This window comes from Poromitra crassiceps, assembly GCF_964638095.1.
Source record: "Poromitra crassiceps genome assembly, chromosome: 1".
Lineage (NCBI taxonomy): Eukaryota > Metazoa > Chordata > Actinopteri > Beryciformes > Melamphaidae > Poromitra > Poromitra crassiceps.
Window position 1 is genome coordinate 124,727,303 of NC_139623.1, and position 16,981 is coordinate 124,744,283.

Sequence of the window (16,981 nt, forward strand, 5' to 3'; positions counted from 1 at the left end):
CCAATAACCCCGGGTCTAATATTCTTCTACCAGAACTTTCTACTCCATTAAATTACTCATCGTGCACTGTTTGGACGATAAATTCCTATTTAATGTCTACTTAACATTTCTCCTATCGGTGTATATATTGGACTGCACTTGCAATGTTGTGATTTTGTCTTTAAGATATTTTCCTTTTATATCTGAATATTGATATGACCGCTACGCTGCATATTTACACTAAGACAAATTGCATATTGTGGCAATAAAAGTGATTCTGATATAATATAAAGTGTTACCAAAATGGGGTATGTTGACCAAGGAGTCTTTTGTTAATGTAGCTTATGCAAATCAATAAACATTTATACAACAATCCATAACTGCATGTACTATTTTCAACTAAATCTATTAATACATCCAGTGTCCAAAGACTATGTAACAAATGTTCCAACATTGAGATAAAGTTTTGTTCTGCATTTGAGACACCTATTATTGAGAAATGGCTTTACATTATAGACAATTCAGGGAACCTCTTCACGAAAACCTTATAAATTAAAATCTTAATTATACCCTTTCAATAAAAATAAAATAATTGACTAAAGTTTGTAATTTTGAACTCCGCATTGAAGTCAACATGAGATTGCATGTTCTGCACAGACCACCAATATTTTAATTACATTTCAATTGAATAAAACGGATGAAAATGTTCTGGAAAGTCTGCAGTTTTTGGTTTATTTGCACAATACATAATAGGATAGCACAATTTAATCCTGTCAGAAACCCAGTTGGCTTGTACAAGAAAAAAATACAGATTCATACCATCTCTGGAGAAGATAGTGTGGCTCGCGTTGCACTCCCATGAAAAGTTATTTTGTAAAGACACTGATGACCCATCACGTCAACTACCGGTAGTTACATAACGGTTGTTGGTTTCCAGCAGTAAAGCTCCCAAAGCTGGATCCATCTGAGGTTGGTTTAATCTCTACAGAACCAATAACAGTCTGCATGCTGGGGAACTTGGCCTACAGCCCCATGCCTATCATAGCACAGCCATGGGTACAGCTTCCCAGAGAGACACTGCACATATAAACTGGAAAAACCCACAAAATATAAAATAATCATATATACGGTAATCGATATAACAGAAAAAATGAATATGAATAAAGACAGGAATGCTATTTTCCTCAGAGGAAAACGTGTATAAAGTGTGTTTAGTCTGTTGTTGAGTTATTTGCAGAGTCTATTCAATCTTGGTTAGAGCTATAGCTCTTCTCTCTGTGTTCTGAAACAAGGCTCGGATCAGACTCTTCATCTGTGAACTGGAGAACTCCAACGCTAAAGGACCTTTACCTTCAGCCCACCTGTACACAGCAAGTAGAGACAAACAAACAAACAAACACATTCATATATGAGTGCAAATGAAAAGAGAAGTGTAGATGTGATTTGTTGCACTGCATGTGTTAGTCCAGCCATGCTAAGTGATATTTAGGACAGGGAGGCTGCCTTCTTGAAAACTGCTTGTGCTACCCTATCTGTAAAGGGGAGACTTGTCTGTAAAGGGGAGACTTGTGTCTGTAAACGGGAGACTTGTGTCTGTAAAGGGGAGACTTGTGTCTGTAAAGGGGAGACTTGTGTCTGTAAAGGGGAGACTTGTGTCTGTAAAGGGGAGACTTGTCTGTAAAGGGGAGACTTGTGTCTGTAAACGGGAGACTTGTGTCTGTAAAGGGGAGACTTGTCTGTAAAGGGGAGACTTGTGTCTGTAAACGGGAGACTTGTGTCTGTAAAGGGGAGACTTGTGTCTGCAAAGGGGAGACTTGTGTCTGTAAAGGGGAGACTTGTGTCTGTAAAGGGGAGACTTGTGTCTGTAAAGGGGAGACTTGTGTCTGTAAAGGGGAGACTTGTGTTTGTAAAGGGGAGACTCGTGGGTATCCATAGAACCCATTCTCATTCAGATATCTTGAGGTGAGAGGTCAAGGGACCCCTTTGAATATAGCCATGCCAGTTTTTTCCTCGCCAAAATTTTGCCTAACTTCAGAACGTCATTTGGCCCTCTTCCTGACAAGCTAGCATGACATGGTTGGTGGCAATGCATGCCTTAGAACAGCGGTTTTCAAAGAGGGAGGCGGGGCTCCAAAGTCTTTCAGGGGAGGCTCAGTGAATGGAGGTGAAAAAATATAACATTAGTTATCAAAGGAGATCACATAGAATAGCCTAAATGTGTATGATTTGGTTAAAGAGAGTTCAGAGATGTGTGTGTGGGAAGGGGGAGGGGGGGGGGGGTTGGCGGCTGGCTTTTTCCAAGCTTTGAGGAGAGGCCCACAGTCTCAGACAGGTCATCTAGTTTCATATGATATCAGATACTTCACACTGACTTTAAAACTTGCTACAGCCATTTGATTACGATTGTGAGATTAACAGGACAAATCCCGTGAAAATCTGGAGTGTTGGCAGGTATGGGCATGCTCTTGCTTGGGCTGGTTAGTGATAGTGTGGAGCTGTTAATGCCCATTATCAGAATCAGACTATGATTGGATTGAACAGGAATACATACAATAAAAAATCATCGAGGTTAAAAACACAATAAAGCCAATAGGCTTATTTCCATTGTGGACCTCTTTGGATAGGGAGTGGGAAGGGAATGGTGGAGAGAAGGGAGTGGGGTAGGGCTGTTGAAACGAATTTTGATATTCGAATATTATTCGAATTTAATAATTATGAACGAAATTCGATTATTATTATTTTTTAAAAACGAATATTTTTTTATTTAAAAAAAAAAAAAAATTTTTTTTTTTTTTCTTTAGAACACTAGAACAGTGACAAGTTCTGACAACATACTTGAAGAAAAGAGTGTTAACTGAAGTTGACTGTTGAAGCTGCTATACTGATGTAAACCTACCTGTAGCTCTTAAAATGTATGTTCATTCATTGTTAACTGAAGTTGACTGTTGAAGCTGCTATACTGAATGTAAACCTATAGCTCTTAAGTGCAATACGTGACTGATTTTTTTGTTGTTCATGGCTCATTGTTGTTTTGGCAAAGTTTACTTAGTTGTTTATTGATAAGGAGCTCAAACAAAGGCTGTGTCTTTTTTTATTATCAATTATTTTATTTTAGCATTTCAGACAGCACCAATACATCACTGATGAATATTAACTAAGCTCTGGTTATCTGACCTATTTTCTAATGCAATGAATGTATGTACATTGTACAAGGAACATGTTTTCTTAAATAAACATCATTGCTGGACTATTTGTGATAAGCCTAATATTATTTTGAATATTCATCCACCATTCACTTTTCCATCTACATTTGGTAAAATGCTTAGAAAAAGTTTTACTTGGTCAAACCCAAAGATTCAGCTATATTTAGAATCAGAACACAACATAAGAGAAGACAACAATTCACTCAGACAAAAAAAAAAAAAAAAAAATCTTTTTTTAAATTCAATTAAAAATTAATTAAAATATTCGAATATAATTCGAATATTAAAATGTATAAAGCACTGAAATTCGAATTTGATTATAGAGGGAGATTGACAGCCCTAGAGTGGGGAGGGGAACAGTAAGGAACATAATAGACAGTGAGCTACTATGAAGCCCAAAAGAACAAAACATACAAGGCAAATCACACAAATCACAGCGGAAGAGGATTGCTTCTTAGGTGGAGGGATAATTTATTATCTGATAACCAGATGCTCACACTGCCCAACTCCTTGCTCAAAATCTCTTCTACCACTACCTTATCTTTAGGGGACACAAGGAGCGCTGAGTCATCGGCATACAAAAATAAATTAGTGGCGCAAGCAGATTTAATGTCATTTACATAAAGAATGAAAAACAAAGAGTCCAAGCACACTGCCTTGGGGAACCCCACATGTAGTGACCTTTGGCTCTGAGTGTGTTGCACCTACATTAACCATTTGCATTCTACCCGTTAGGTAGGACCTCACCCAGCTAATAGCATTGCTGTTAAAACCAATTGCTTTTAGCTTCATCAGCAGTATATACCATGGTCAACGGTATCAAATGCTTTTTGTAAGTCCAGGAAAATCACACACTTTACCCATATCGACTTCCTTTTTAACTCATTGAGTGCCAGCCACTTTTGGAGAACGGACGCTCCCAGTGCCAGAGTTTCAGAGCGTTTTCAGTGATTTCTCGAGGCCCACAGAATATTGTGTGATATTACTATGTAAACACCGAACACGCAAAAAGAACAAGGAGACTCTATTGTATCATCAGCAAAAAAAAGTTTATTGATACCATTTTCCGTTCTTTAGTTATCAGCCGGAGAAGATAGGTCAAAAACAGCAAAAATATGCTTTTCTATCAGGAAGCTGAGATATTCAGCCTTTTGTGAAATGCATTATTTCAAGCACATTCACTGACTCTAGCTAATATTTTCTGATGATGTGACCTGGTTTAGTTCTGTGGTGCATGCGTGCCCCACCCCCCTGTCCCCCCCTCTCCCCGCCTCTCCCCGAGTCAGCTGCAAACTCCTCCCCACACGCACAAAGTCTATTCGGAGTAGGGATGGGCATTTCTAGCAAAAACACTATTCGAAATTCGCTGGCCAAATTCGAATTTAATTCGAATTTCGAAAATAAAAATAAAAATGTAAAAAAAATAAAAAATGTATTTTTTTTTTTTTTTTTTTTTGTGAGTGAAATGTTGCATTGTCTCCCCTGATTCTAAGTCTACGGCTTTATTAATTAATATAAAAAGCTTCTGCTGTAGATTTTTAGCTCAAACAAGCATTGCACCACTGAAGTAAAGAACATGTTACATGACATTGACATTTTCGAAAATAAAAAACAGTTTTGACAATCATGAGTGGTTCATTAAATATTTAGTAGGCTCAGGTCTGAGTGCCAAAGGGGTGCCAAAGTCACCCCCTCTCCCTCTTCATGGGATTTCATCCGCCATTCATTTTTCCATAAACCTTGCTTAACACCTTAAGTGCCATAGCCGAAATAATTCGTCTTACATAATCCAACGCTTAAGTGCCAGAGCCGAGTTTACTCGTCTTAGATCTTTTTCAGTGGTTTCCACTAGCTGGCGCCCTTGGGCAATATGTGAATGTGGATCCGACCTCTCCCGCTGCCCCGGAAGTACTCTAACAAAGATTTCTATATAGGGAAGGCGGGCTCTTTGATCAGCGGGTTGTGTAGGTAAGATTGAGCGAGTAGACAGAGACAGAATTACATAGCGATTTATATATAGAGAATTTCAGCAATTTAGCAATTTAGAGTCAGATTTAGAGCGAGTTGGTTAGCGTAGTTGATTTAGTTGTTAGTACAGTAGTAGTGTTTAGTATAGTCTTTATAAAGACTTTGTTTAGATAGATAGTTAGCGGTAGTTACAGTTAGTGTTCATTGTAGTTAGCTTAGCACATTTAGCGTTAGCGTCAGTTCATTTTAGTATTTAGCCTTTATTCTAGTTCAGTTTATTCTAGTTCAGTTTGATCGAGTTGGTAGCCGGTAGATTAGCCTTATTTCAGTTCAGTTTGAGCTAGTCGTAGCAGTAGTTTTATTTCAGTTCAGTTTTAGCTAGTCGTAGCAGTAGTTTTATTTCAGTTTAGTTGGGAGCGGGTGGCGTGTTTGTGCCATGCCGGCCAAACGCAAGCGGTCTTCGGCGGCTGCACGCAAGCGATCGGCCGATCAGAGATCACTGCTTGATTTCTTTTCCGTCCGAAACGAGCTTGTGCCGGAGACCGATTCCGAGGTCTCGGATGATGAACGGGGTGAGCCTCTGCATGTCGCGGCTGCGGCTGCAGGGCTCACGACTGAGTCCGAGTCGAGTGACCTCCAGTCTTCTCCAGACGCGGAGGATTCTGAGGAGGAGTGGGCCCCGTCGAGGAGCGAAGCTCCAGAGAGCAGTGGTAAGACGATGTTTGAGATGACTTGTGTAACTTGTGGAAATGTAATTACTATGACTATACAAAAGCCAGCAGTCAGTCAATTCATTTTACTTTTATTTCAGACTCTGAACAGTCTGAAGATGAGCCTGAGGCAGCCAGCTGTAGCGGTACTGGTGCTGCAGCCTCTGGTGCCAGGAAAATGGGTAAGAGCACACCTCAGAATCAGGTTTATTTTCACATCACAGGTTCCAGCCAGCATTCAGTACCACACATATAAAAAACACTATTTTATGGTAATTATGTATTTCTATAATTTGCAGATTGTGGCAGTGGAGCTGGAAGAGGGAAACGGCCTGCAGGTCCAGGCTGGAGTGGAGTTGACTGGGAGCCAACCCACATCCCCTTCACAGCTGAACCGGGTCATCATAGTGGTGGTGCTGCTGAACCAGTTGACTTTTTCCAGCTCTTCCTGGACGATGAGCTGCTGCAGGCTATTGTTGTCCAAACTAACTTGTATGCACACCAGTGCATCAGTCAGGTGAGCGAGGCTCTGCCACATTCGAGGCTTGGGAGGTGGAAGGACACTGATGTGGCAGAACTCAAGAGCTTCTTGGGACTATACTTCCTCACTGGGATCGTCCAGAAGCCTAAACTGGCCATGTACTGGACCACAAATGAACTGACTGCTACCCCCCACTTCCCCAGAACCATGTCTCGCAAAAGCTTTCAGCTCCTGACACGATTCCTCCATTTCAGTGACAATTTTGATGTTGATGGTGCAGACAAGTTGTTCAAGGTCCGGCCAGTTTTGAACGACCTGTTAGAAAAGTTCAGAGACATGTTCACACCGAGTCAAAACATTAGTATTGATGATGGGATGCTCCTGTGGCGTGGGCGGTTGGCCTTCAAAGTCTACAACCCACAAAAACCAACAAAGTATGGGATAAAGTCCTACATCCTCTGTGACTCCCAGACAGGTTACTGTTACAACATGAAGCCGTACTGTGGTGAGCGGTCCACCCTAGGCGAGACGGTGGAGTTCCTCCTCGGGGACTTGGCAGGGCAGGGGTACCATTTGTACATGGACAACTATTACAACTCTGTTGGAATGTGTGCACAGCTGCTGGAGTGTCAGACACATGTCTGTGGCACTCTGAGGAAGAACAGAGGCGAGCCACCTGCTACCATGGTCACCAACCACACCGTGAAGCTGGGGGAAACGGTCATGCGCCACAATGGTGGCACCATGGTTCTGGCCTGGCGAGATAAAAGAATCGTGAAAATGGTTTCCACGCTGCACGACGACACGATGGAGACGGTGCAGGGGAGGGGAGGAGGTGGGGGCTGGCGGGGAGGAGGTGGGGGCTGGCGGGGAGGAGGTGGGGGCTGGCGGGGAGGAGGTGGGGGGTGGCGGGGAGGAGGTGGGGGCGGGGGGCAGTGACCAACCACCCCGGCGACCATACCTGGACCCTCAATGCAGGCTGGAGGTCAATCTAGCAGGCCATGTAATGGTCCTCATACCACCCACACTCAAAAAAGATACCCCAACGAGGAGGTGTAGCATGTGTGCAAAGAAAAAGGTTAGAAGAGAGTCACGCTACATGTGTGTCAAATGTGGGGTCTCATTACACAGGGGTAGCTGCTATGAGGAGTACCACTCAAACAAGAACCTTGCTCAGCGGAGCAGGCGCTGAGTAGGCATGGGTTGTAAAAAAAAAAAACCTGCCAGGGATTGTTTTTGCTCTTTGTTTGATTGTTTGCTAGCTAGCAGGAATACATAAAAAGTACCTGCTGATTTTCATGTAACTTTGTGGATGGGTGTAACATGGGCCAAGGAAGTACCCATTACATTTTGGAGCAGTTCTGGATTCGGTGTACGAGCCCAAACCGGTTTGATCACGAACTGAAAAAACCTATAAAAAAAAAAAACATGTAAAAAAAAAAAAAAGCTGAGTGACCTGTGGTCTGCTGTTGTTTTGTATTTATTTTGACATTTATTTATTTTATTATGGTATTATTCCTCCATTATTGAAAACAACTATTGTTCAGATGTCTGATGTCTCACTGATGCCAAAAATAAATGGTTAAAGTGACTGTTCTGGCTATTTGATTGAATTTCACAAAACTGCGATTATCTCAGCTTTCCTTCCCAGAGGCCAAAACCATGCTGTATTCAACGGCTAATATCTACATAACTACTAACTCTACAAACTAACTCTTTTAGACAGAGAAAGCACACATTCTATTAGTTCTTTTTAGATGATTGGTGTTCACGAAGTCGTAACAGAAAAGAATCCTCGCCGATTTTAAAATGAGCCAGAATCGTCAAAAACACCCCTGGCACAACTTACCCACAGGATTGAAAACATGGCTGGCACTCAATGTGTTAAAATGCTTATAAAAATTGTTTTACTTGCTCAAACCAAGCGATTTGACTATACTTAGAATCAGGGGAGACAATGCAACATTTCACTAAAAAAAAAAAAAAAAAAAGTTTTTTTTTTTTTTTTTTTCGAATTTCGAATTTCAATAATAAAAGTCGACCTTGATAATAACAACGATTATTCGAAAATTCGAAATTCGATGCCCATCCCTAATTCGGAGCCTCTGTTTTTGCGCCGCGCGGCTCCTGGCAGCTCACAGCAGCAACAAGGAAATGCCCAACGCGACTGCAGGTAAGGTTTGGCCCTTCGGCGTTGGGTGCTGCCTTTCTGGTGGGTAATGTGTTGAGAAACTATATGCAGACAGACAGACAGGCAGAGGAGCTCAGTTGTGTGCGCGGATTGATTGCTGTTGGCAAGCAGCCCAGAGCCATCTACATGATGGCTCTGGGCTGCAGCATGAGCGCGGTTTGTCTTTGATCACGGCTTTGTCAGGCTGTATTCCTGACACTTCTGTCATCTGGAGAGCACTGTCGCCACCTAATGGCTCGGTAAAATAGGTTATAGACATTCAACATGTCCCAAAATTTTACAGGACATAGATCTGGCTTCGATGGACCCCCCCCCGTCAAAAAACGCAATTGACGAACATGTTCGTCCTTGGCACTCTACGTTACTAAACCAAATGACGAACATGTTCGTCCATGGCACTCAATGAGTTAATGAGATCGGTTAAGTGTTATGGCTTGAAAGGTTCGCTGTCAATTTGTTCTTGGATAATCTTCTCAATGATGATTTGGGGCGTCCCGGTGGTAGAGGCTTTGTGGTATGCGTTCTTTGCCGCATGTCATCCCCTCTCTCTCTGCCCACCTTTCCTGTCTGCCTACTGTCCTATCTAATAAAGGCAAAATGCCCCCAAAAAAGAATCAGACTATGATTTGATTGTAACTTACCTGTTAACAATCTCCTGGAGGTTAGCCCGCAGCACGATGAGCAGCTCCTTGAAGGTGATCCACTTCTTGACATAGACGGGCACCTCCTCCTGGTATTTCTTATTCTTGTTCTCTTCAGCCAGAGGGATGAAGACCAGCGGGCCTTCCTCCATGATGGTTTGGCACAGCGTATGGAGGTGCTCCCCATCCTCAGATGAAATATCCTTAAGACAATTAAGAGTGAAAATCATTTGAGTTATTACTTTTTACAGCAAATCCTGATTTTCAAACAAAAACAATGCAAGTATTAAGAGTTAACATGGCACCAATACAGATTACAGTTTTCTCAGGGTATTTGCAGTTTCCAGAAAGCCAAATTTAATACTTTTTTTAATGGCATCTGGAATTGGATTTAAGACCTTTTTTTATAATTTTTTTATTTTCAAATCTTTAATAGAACAATAAACGAACAAGAGAAACAGGCTCAGACACACAAAAAAACATACATAGACATTTGGCATTGTTAACGTGGTGCTACCAGCCGCAAAAGGTGCTTATGTGTTTGTGAGGGATATTACGCATAGGATCCCACCCAAGGGCTCCACAGGAAACAGACCGGGCAAGCTGTCCATCACCCCTAACCTTAGTCACTGCTCACTAATCATTTTTAACCTCGTCAAAGTAGCCCAGAAACGGGTCCCAAATAGTTAAGAACTTTCTAAGCGAGTTGGTTCTCAGGAACCTGAGTCTCTCCATCTGTATAACAGAAACCATGTCCATCAGCCATACTTGAAAAGAAGGTGAAGAGGAGGACTTCCATTCCTTCAGGACGAGTCATTGGCGACAGTTGTCCCCAGTGTCAGAGATTGTTGCACAGCTGTAGGGAAGTTCAGAGAGGACTCCGAGCAGCCGAAGATGGCGAGTTCTGCCTCCGGCTGCAGGGTTATTTTGTAGGCCTTAGAGTACCAGTCAAATAGTTTGGCCCATTTAAGGCCATTTTAACAACCAAAACAAAAGACTCACAAAGCTAGCAAAATAAGCCCTTTTCTGATTGAACATAGGTAATGAACAATACATTTTAGGTTTAAGGACATGAAGTCCAGCATGTATAGCATATTTTGTCAAGTATTAATCTGAGAGTTAACATGGATGTTGGTCAAACCAACACTGTAAAAGATGGACATAGTGTGTGTGACATCAGCAATATGTTTCTGAAGGGTCATTTTAAAGCCAAAAGATTGGGTTTATGATCGCCACCATGTTGAAACATGTTACATGTTCCCACATTGCCCTGCAAGGCACTGTGGGTAATGTGGGAGTCTTTGTTATCACAAGACATTTATTTTCACAATTGATTTATAAAAATATGTGGTTTGGTAGACATTAGAATTACTTTTCTGACCAACCTGTGACCTTGGACCAACCAATGATTTTTCAAAGACAGAAAAGTGGATTTTATGCAACAATTTGGAAGCGGCAACTACATTTATTTAAAAGAAGAGGATGTTGGCCATCGGATATCGTCTTCACTTCAAATTTCTGGCTCAGGTAAGGGTTCGTTTTTATACCTAGACGTGAGAGCGGCACGATTGTCTGATTGGAAATGCGTCGTGGGTCTCCGGGCGCTAATGCTCAGTATGAGCGAGAAGAGCCCGGCTAACGGGGTAAGGCTAGTGTGTATGGCATGCGAGTGTATAGATTCTTTCCTAATATGTCTCTCTGTCGTTAGTTTGAATCCCTAATTAAACCAGTCTTTTAACCACTTGTCCCATTAACCTATTTCCTTATTATTTTCTCGCCTCCCCTCCCCCCTCCCTCTCTCATCAAAATTTACCACAAGGTTCAGTACAACCTAACTTCAGAATTTCAAGGTTTCTATGCAACAAGGGGGCAGGAGTTGAAAATGTTCATATGCTAATCCAATGAAGAAGAAGAAAATATATACAAAATTATATAAAGGGAGCAAGACTATTGAGAAACATCTTATTTCAGACAACAAGAAAAGGGAAGAAAGACAAAAAAACAAAAAAAAACAATTTGGTAATTAATTGTTGTTTTCAGTACAACCCACATCACAAATTTAAATTGTGTCTCCATATGTAGCCTATATAAAAAAGGAAAAAAGAAGAGCATTAAATCATTATCTCCCCCACACTTTTTTTCCAGTTCCCGCTCGCAGGCGTCAAAAATTAGGAATGCACAGACACTTCTTTCCCTTCTATGTTGAATTCTCAATCTAGCTAAAAGCAAATAAAGGTGCAGTGCATTGTTTTAAAGGTGCAGTGCATTGTTTTCCTATGTGGAGGCTGGTAGAAGCTGAAATGCTGCCCCCCCATTAGTTTGGATCAAGCGACCAAATATCACACATTGCACCTTTAAGACTTTTTAAGATTCCACAGATACCCTGTATGATTTTCCATACTCCATTGTATTGCAATAACACCTCTGCATTATAATAGGGAAAATAAAAGAGAAATTAAAAACCTCGAGCATCATGATTTTGGTGATGACTTCTGCGATGGCGATGTTGAGGAGGCTCCCCATGGCTTTACAGTAGATGGTGACTGGGAGCACATCTTGCCACACTGTGCCTAGCTGTTTCAACTGATGAATGACCTGCAATCAATCAAGTAGATAAGCAAAAATGATCAAATAAAGTAAATCAATAATACCTAGTAAATAGATAAATAAATAGGGATGGGTATCGAGCACCGGTATTATTTTGGTACCGGTTCCTGATTGGTCAGTACCAGAGTATTCATAACGTTCTGGACGTTCGGTGCCGCTATCGGTATTTTGTTTTTTTTACCGTCCCTAACGATGACGAAGGTGGCCCCAGACGTTTGATGTTGCGTGTTTACACTCTTTTCCTGTCACTACGCTTGCAGCAGGTTTAAAAGATTTAAAAGATCGGTATTTGGAAGAAAACTTGTTTATGACACTAGGGGGGTCGTCTTGTTGCAGAATCACACAAGATCGTCATCAACCTTTATTTAATCAGGCAAATTAATTAAGAACAAATTCTTATTTTCAATAACAGCCTGGTGGGAGGCAAAAAAAACCTCCTGAGGGGAAGGGGGTTGGGGGGAAAATAAAAGCATAAAAGTGACACAGAGATAAAGAATTACATTCAGCACAGACCACAAGCAGGCCATCACAGACAAATAGACAGAACAGACAGAACAATAGCGTGCCTAACATGCAGAGTCTGATAAAGCGAGCGACTGCCCTGTGATGATACAGAGAAATCTCCGCCTCACGTTGCACAAACGTCATGATGCTTTGCTGAATGACATATTTTCTGACAGTCACAGAATATTATGTGGACTTCACTTTGCCAACTCTGAATACAGAACAAACAGCGACGGTTTTCACTTCACCTGTAACGTTATGCTTGCAGGCAGCTAAGCTAATGCTATCCAGCCATCCATTCAGCAGATAAAGTTGCTCCACAAACTCCACATAACGTAACTCCATCGCGCTGGTTTCCTTTGAAAACGGGTGCGATTTATCCAGACTCGATGAAGAAAACGTTTTGTAAATGAAAACATTCCCAAGTAGAGATTGTCTCTGCCCTCCAATACAGAGGCCCTACCCTCGAGCACAGAGACCCCACTAGGGCTGCCCTCGACCAACGACCCAATAACATATCCAGATACAAATCACATTTTTATAAAAAGTGGGAATGAGGTCCCTTTCAAAGGTTTCTAAGTAAATATACATTACGGGCAAGCTGTAATCTAACGGAATATTCTATTTTGTATTTGTATCTTACCTGTCTTACTGCCTTGCTGGCTGCAGTGTAGTTCTGTTCGTCATCCAAGTTGGAGAAGTTGCGAGCAGTAGAAAGTCTCTCCAGCAGTTCAACTCTTTGGACGTTCAGCTGGGCTAGGAAGCACTGGGCACCTGGCAAACACATGTAGCAGCTCACTAGACTTTTCACTGGGCACCTGGCAAACACATGTAGCAGCTCACTAGACTTTTCACTGGGCAGCTGGCAAACACATGTAGCAGCTCACTAGACTTTTCACTGGGCAGCTGGCAAACACATGTAGCAGCTCACTAGACTTTTCACTGGGCACCTGGCAAACACATGTAGCAACTGACTAGACTTTTCACTGGGCACCTGGCAAACACATGTAGCAGCTCACTAGACTTTTCACTGGGCACCTGGCAAACACATGTAGCAACTGACTAGACTTTTCACTGGGCACCTGGCAAACACATTTAGCAACTGACTAGACTTTTCACTGGGCACCTGGCAAACACATGTAGCAACTAACTAGACTTTTCACTGGGCACCTGGCAAACACATTTAGCAACTCACTAGACTTTTCACTGGGCACCTGGCAAACACATTTAGCAACTCACTAGACTTTTCACTGGGCACCTGGCAAACACATTTAGCAACTCACTAGACTTTTCACTGGGCACCTGGCAAACACATTTAGCAACTCACTAGACTTTTCACTGGGCACCTGGCAAACACATTTAGCATCACAGAGCCAGTGGGAGAGCCGCTGCGTAGACAGGACTCTGTAGTGGACAAACAGTTGTTGTGTCCGTCTGGTATTCGCCGTGTGTAAATTATACTGCGCCAGTGCGCGTATTGGGCACAGGCGATGTGCCGCCTCCTCAGAGGTACTGTATCTTGGTGAGGAGGAGGAAAGAAAGCCTCTAAGGAGATAGCTCTAGATCGGACAGAGCTATCTAGAGCCTTGGGGATAAAGGAAGGATTTGGCAACAAAGTAGCTGATCCTCCATCTGCCACTGACAGAACGCACAGGTCACTCACCCTTTTGGCTGAACTGAGAGCCAATAGAAGGGCCGTTTTCAGTGAGAGCATTTTGAGTGATATTTTAATCTATCGGCTCAAAAGGGGGCTCTCCAAGGGCGCGCAGTACCAAAGGCAGATCTCACTGGCGTGCCAGTGAGCACACTATAGGTCTGCTGCGTCTCAATCCTCTGAAGAATCATCTCATAAGGTTATGGGAAAACACTGTTCTATCACCAAAACCTTTGTGGCAAGATGAAATTGCCGCCGCGTAACCTTTCATGGTTTCTGCAGTTAAATTTCTATCTGCCAGAGATTGCAAATATGAGAGGATAATGGGGAGGGAACACGGTGTGGGTTCCACTCCCCTTTCCCTCGCACCAGGCTTGGAACGCAGTCCCCTTTGCTGCGTAAACCGTGGTAGTGGAAGGGGCTCTGGCGTTTTGAATGGTGTGCACCACGTTTGGTGACAGGCCTACCCTTGTCAAACGCTCCCGCTCATTGGCCAAGCCCACAGGCGCTGTGACAACACCGGGGGCTGGGCTGGAGGATGGTTCCGTCCAGCTGTGACAGAGCATCTGTGCACCAGGGAAGTCGCCACAGTCTGCCTTTCAGGAGTTGTATCACTGTTGGGAAGTGACGCATGGTTGCGGAAGCAACCGGTCCTCGGCTGGCGCCTCGGACCGGTTCACGCTTCTCGCGTCATCCCTTAAAAGGTGATAATGGACACCTCGTCGTGCATTAACCCTTACTGTACATAAACCACCAGTCCTAGCAAGCAAAACTGACTTCATATAAAGTACTTCAATATCAAGTGAAAACTTTCTCTTACCCAGTTTCCTGAATCCGGGCACCATGTCAACAAATGTTGCAACGCCCCCGCTGAGGGGCGGGGGCAGGTGGGCTCTGAAGTGGTGACCGAGGGTCAGCAGATGGTGGGCCAGGTACATGCAGTTGTTGTGCTGTATGGCAGCCAGCTGAGGAAGCTTGAGCAGGGCCTCTCTGGATGGTGGAGGAGATAAAGGAGAGAGCATCTTCTATACCCGAGCATCAAGTGAAACATATTGGTGTGACTTGCAGGTGCTTTGATGCCAAGATACTAACTTGTGGTAAGTAGGCACAACATCATAGAAGAGCTGGAAGATGTTTCTCACTGTGAAAAACAGTTGCAAGGCACTGCAAATAAACACAAAAAACATGGATTAGATTTCACAAGTGCTATATTTTATTATGATGTTTATAATGTAATGTGTAGAGTGGGATAATATAGTAGGGTTATGTGCATACATTGCAGTTGGGCTGTTCAGACTAGAAGTGATTAATTACACAATATACACAGTGTATGTATATACAGTTAGGTCCATATGTATTTGGACATTGGACACAATCTTCATCATTTAGGCTCTGTACACCACCACAATGGACTTACTGTAAAATTAAACAATCAATATGGGCTTTAATTGCTTTACTTCCAGCTTTAATTCGGGGGTATTTACATCCAAATCTGGTGAACGGTGTAGGAATTACATTACATTTTAAGGGACCAAAATTACATTTTAAGGGACCAAAATAGTTGGATAAACTAACATAATCATGCAATCGTCCAAATGGGTTCTGAAGCATTTGGTAGAACATGAGCAGATAATATTGCCCAAAACACTTTAGAATTCATCTTGCTGCTGTTGTCAGAGTAGTCACATCATCAATACATGCAAGGGAATCAGTTCCTCGCCCTGGCTGCTCCTGTCCATGGCTGAAGAGGGGGGTCTGAAGCCACACTCCCACTCCTTTCAGTGTCTGCCCCTGGGATGTGATTTTGCTCTTATGACATCACTGATGACCAGTGGGACTCTTATGAGATCACTGATGATGTCACCCCTGCTTTTATGACATCACAACCTCTTATGACATCACTGATGATGTCACAATTTATGACATCACTGATGACATCATCACTGGGACTGTGTGTGCGTCTGTCTGTCTCTTGTGTGTGAGTGAATTTATGACATCACTGAAGATGTCATCAGTGCGACAGATAGATAGAGCCCTAGCTCCATTTTATTTATTTTATATACAGTATATATACTGTATATATACAGTATAACTCCTCAAAAAAAGTTCGGAAACGTTATTTCGGTTGGAAAGCCTGATTAGTCACCTTTACAACGGGGTACAACTTGCAAGGATTGTGCATTCATGGAATGAGCAACAGCTAAACGTGTGGGTAGCACCCAAAGAAATGTGCCAAAATCTCCTGCAATATTCTTCTGTTGGTATTCACTCTTGTTTTAAGTTGCTTGGTGGATTGGATGATTGCACTCTCTGCACATAGACACGGTACCACTTGTGTAGGATGTTATAGGGTAGGTTATATTATGATATTATTACTAATTATTAATTAGATAAGGTGTTTGGTTATAATTTTGTATCTTATATATTGTACACAGACATGTAGTGACATGAAATGTTGGAGGCTATGTTGTTATGCGTTTTTCAATTTGAAGATGTGTTAATGTTTCAGGACTCTTGGAAGAGTAGCCTTTGGCTAAAAGAGATCCTAATGAAAATTCAAACTCAAACTCCAGACCTGTGTATTTCCCCTGATCAACAGAAAAGCCAGTGAGGTCTTTGAGCAGCCTACCATTGTGTGGAGCTTCCCACAGCCTCACACAGGGTGCTGAGCGCCAACTCCATCAGCTGCTGGACGGACTCACTGATGCGACAGGCTGGCAGACACAGAGACTGAGCTGCCAGCTGCTTCACATTCTGCAGAGTCACCGCCTCCTTCCTGGACTCCTGCTTCACCTTGACCTCTGACCCTGAGACAGGCAGCTTGGGAAGAGGTAGCTTGGAGTCTGGCGTGATCTGACAGTGGGGGATAAAACAACAACAATAAAAGTGGTGCAAGTGGTGTCTACTCACTAATATTTAGGCCCCGTTTATATGACAATGTTCTCTGCATAAAACGGCAAACTTTTGTGGTGGCTTGTCCTTTTCGATCAATGTTCAATGATGACAATGATCGTCGTGCAGACGGATAAACGAAAAACAATTT

General features: G+C 42.6%; 1 protein-coding gene across 1 annotated transcript in view; it reads right to left on the reverse strand.

Moving 5' to 3' along the window:
• Positions 1-713: 713 nt before the first annotated feature.
• Positions 714-16,981, reverse strand: part of zw10 (zw10 kinetochore protein) — a 44,504-nt gene continuing 28,236 nt past the window's right edge. The window contains exons 10-16 of the mRNA XM_083633493.1: positions 16,568-16,791; positions 15,031-15,102; positions 14,759-14,928; positions 12,928-13,058; positions 11,637-11,768; positions 9,174-9,376; positions 714-1,340 (exon numbers count right to left, since the gene is read on the reverse strand). Coding sequence (XP_083489619.1) covers positions 1,220-1,340; positions 9,174-9,376; positions 11,637-11,768; positions 12,928-13,058; positions 14,759-14,928; positions 15,031-15,102; positions 16,568-16,791 — 1,053 coding nt within the window. The 3' untranslated portion in view covers positions 714-1,219. The remainder of the gene's footprint in view (positions 1,341-9,173; positions 9,377-11,636; positions 11,769-12,927; positions 13,059-14,758; positions 14,929-15,030; positions 15,103-16,567; positions 16,792-16,981) is intronic.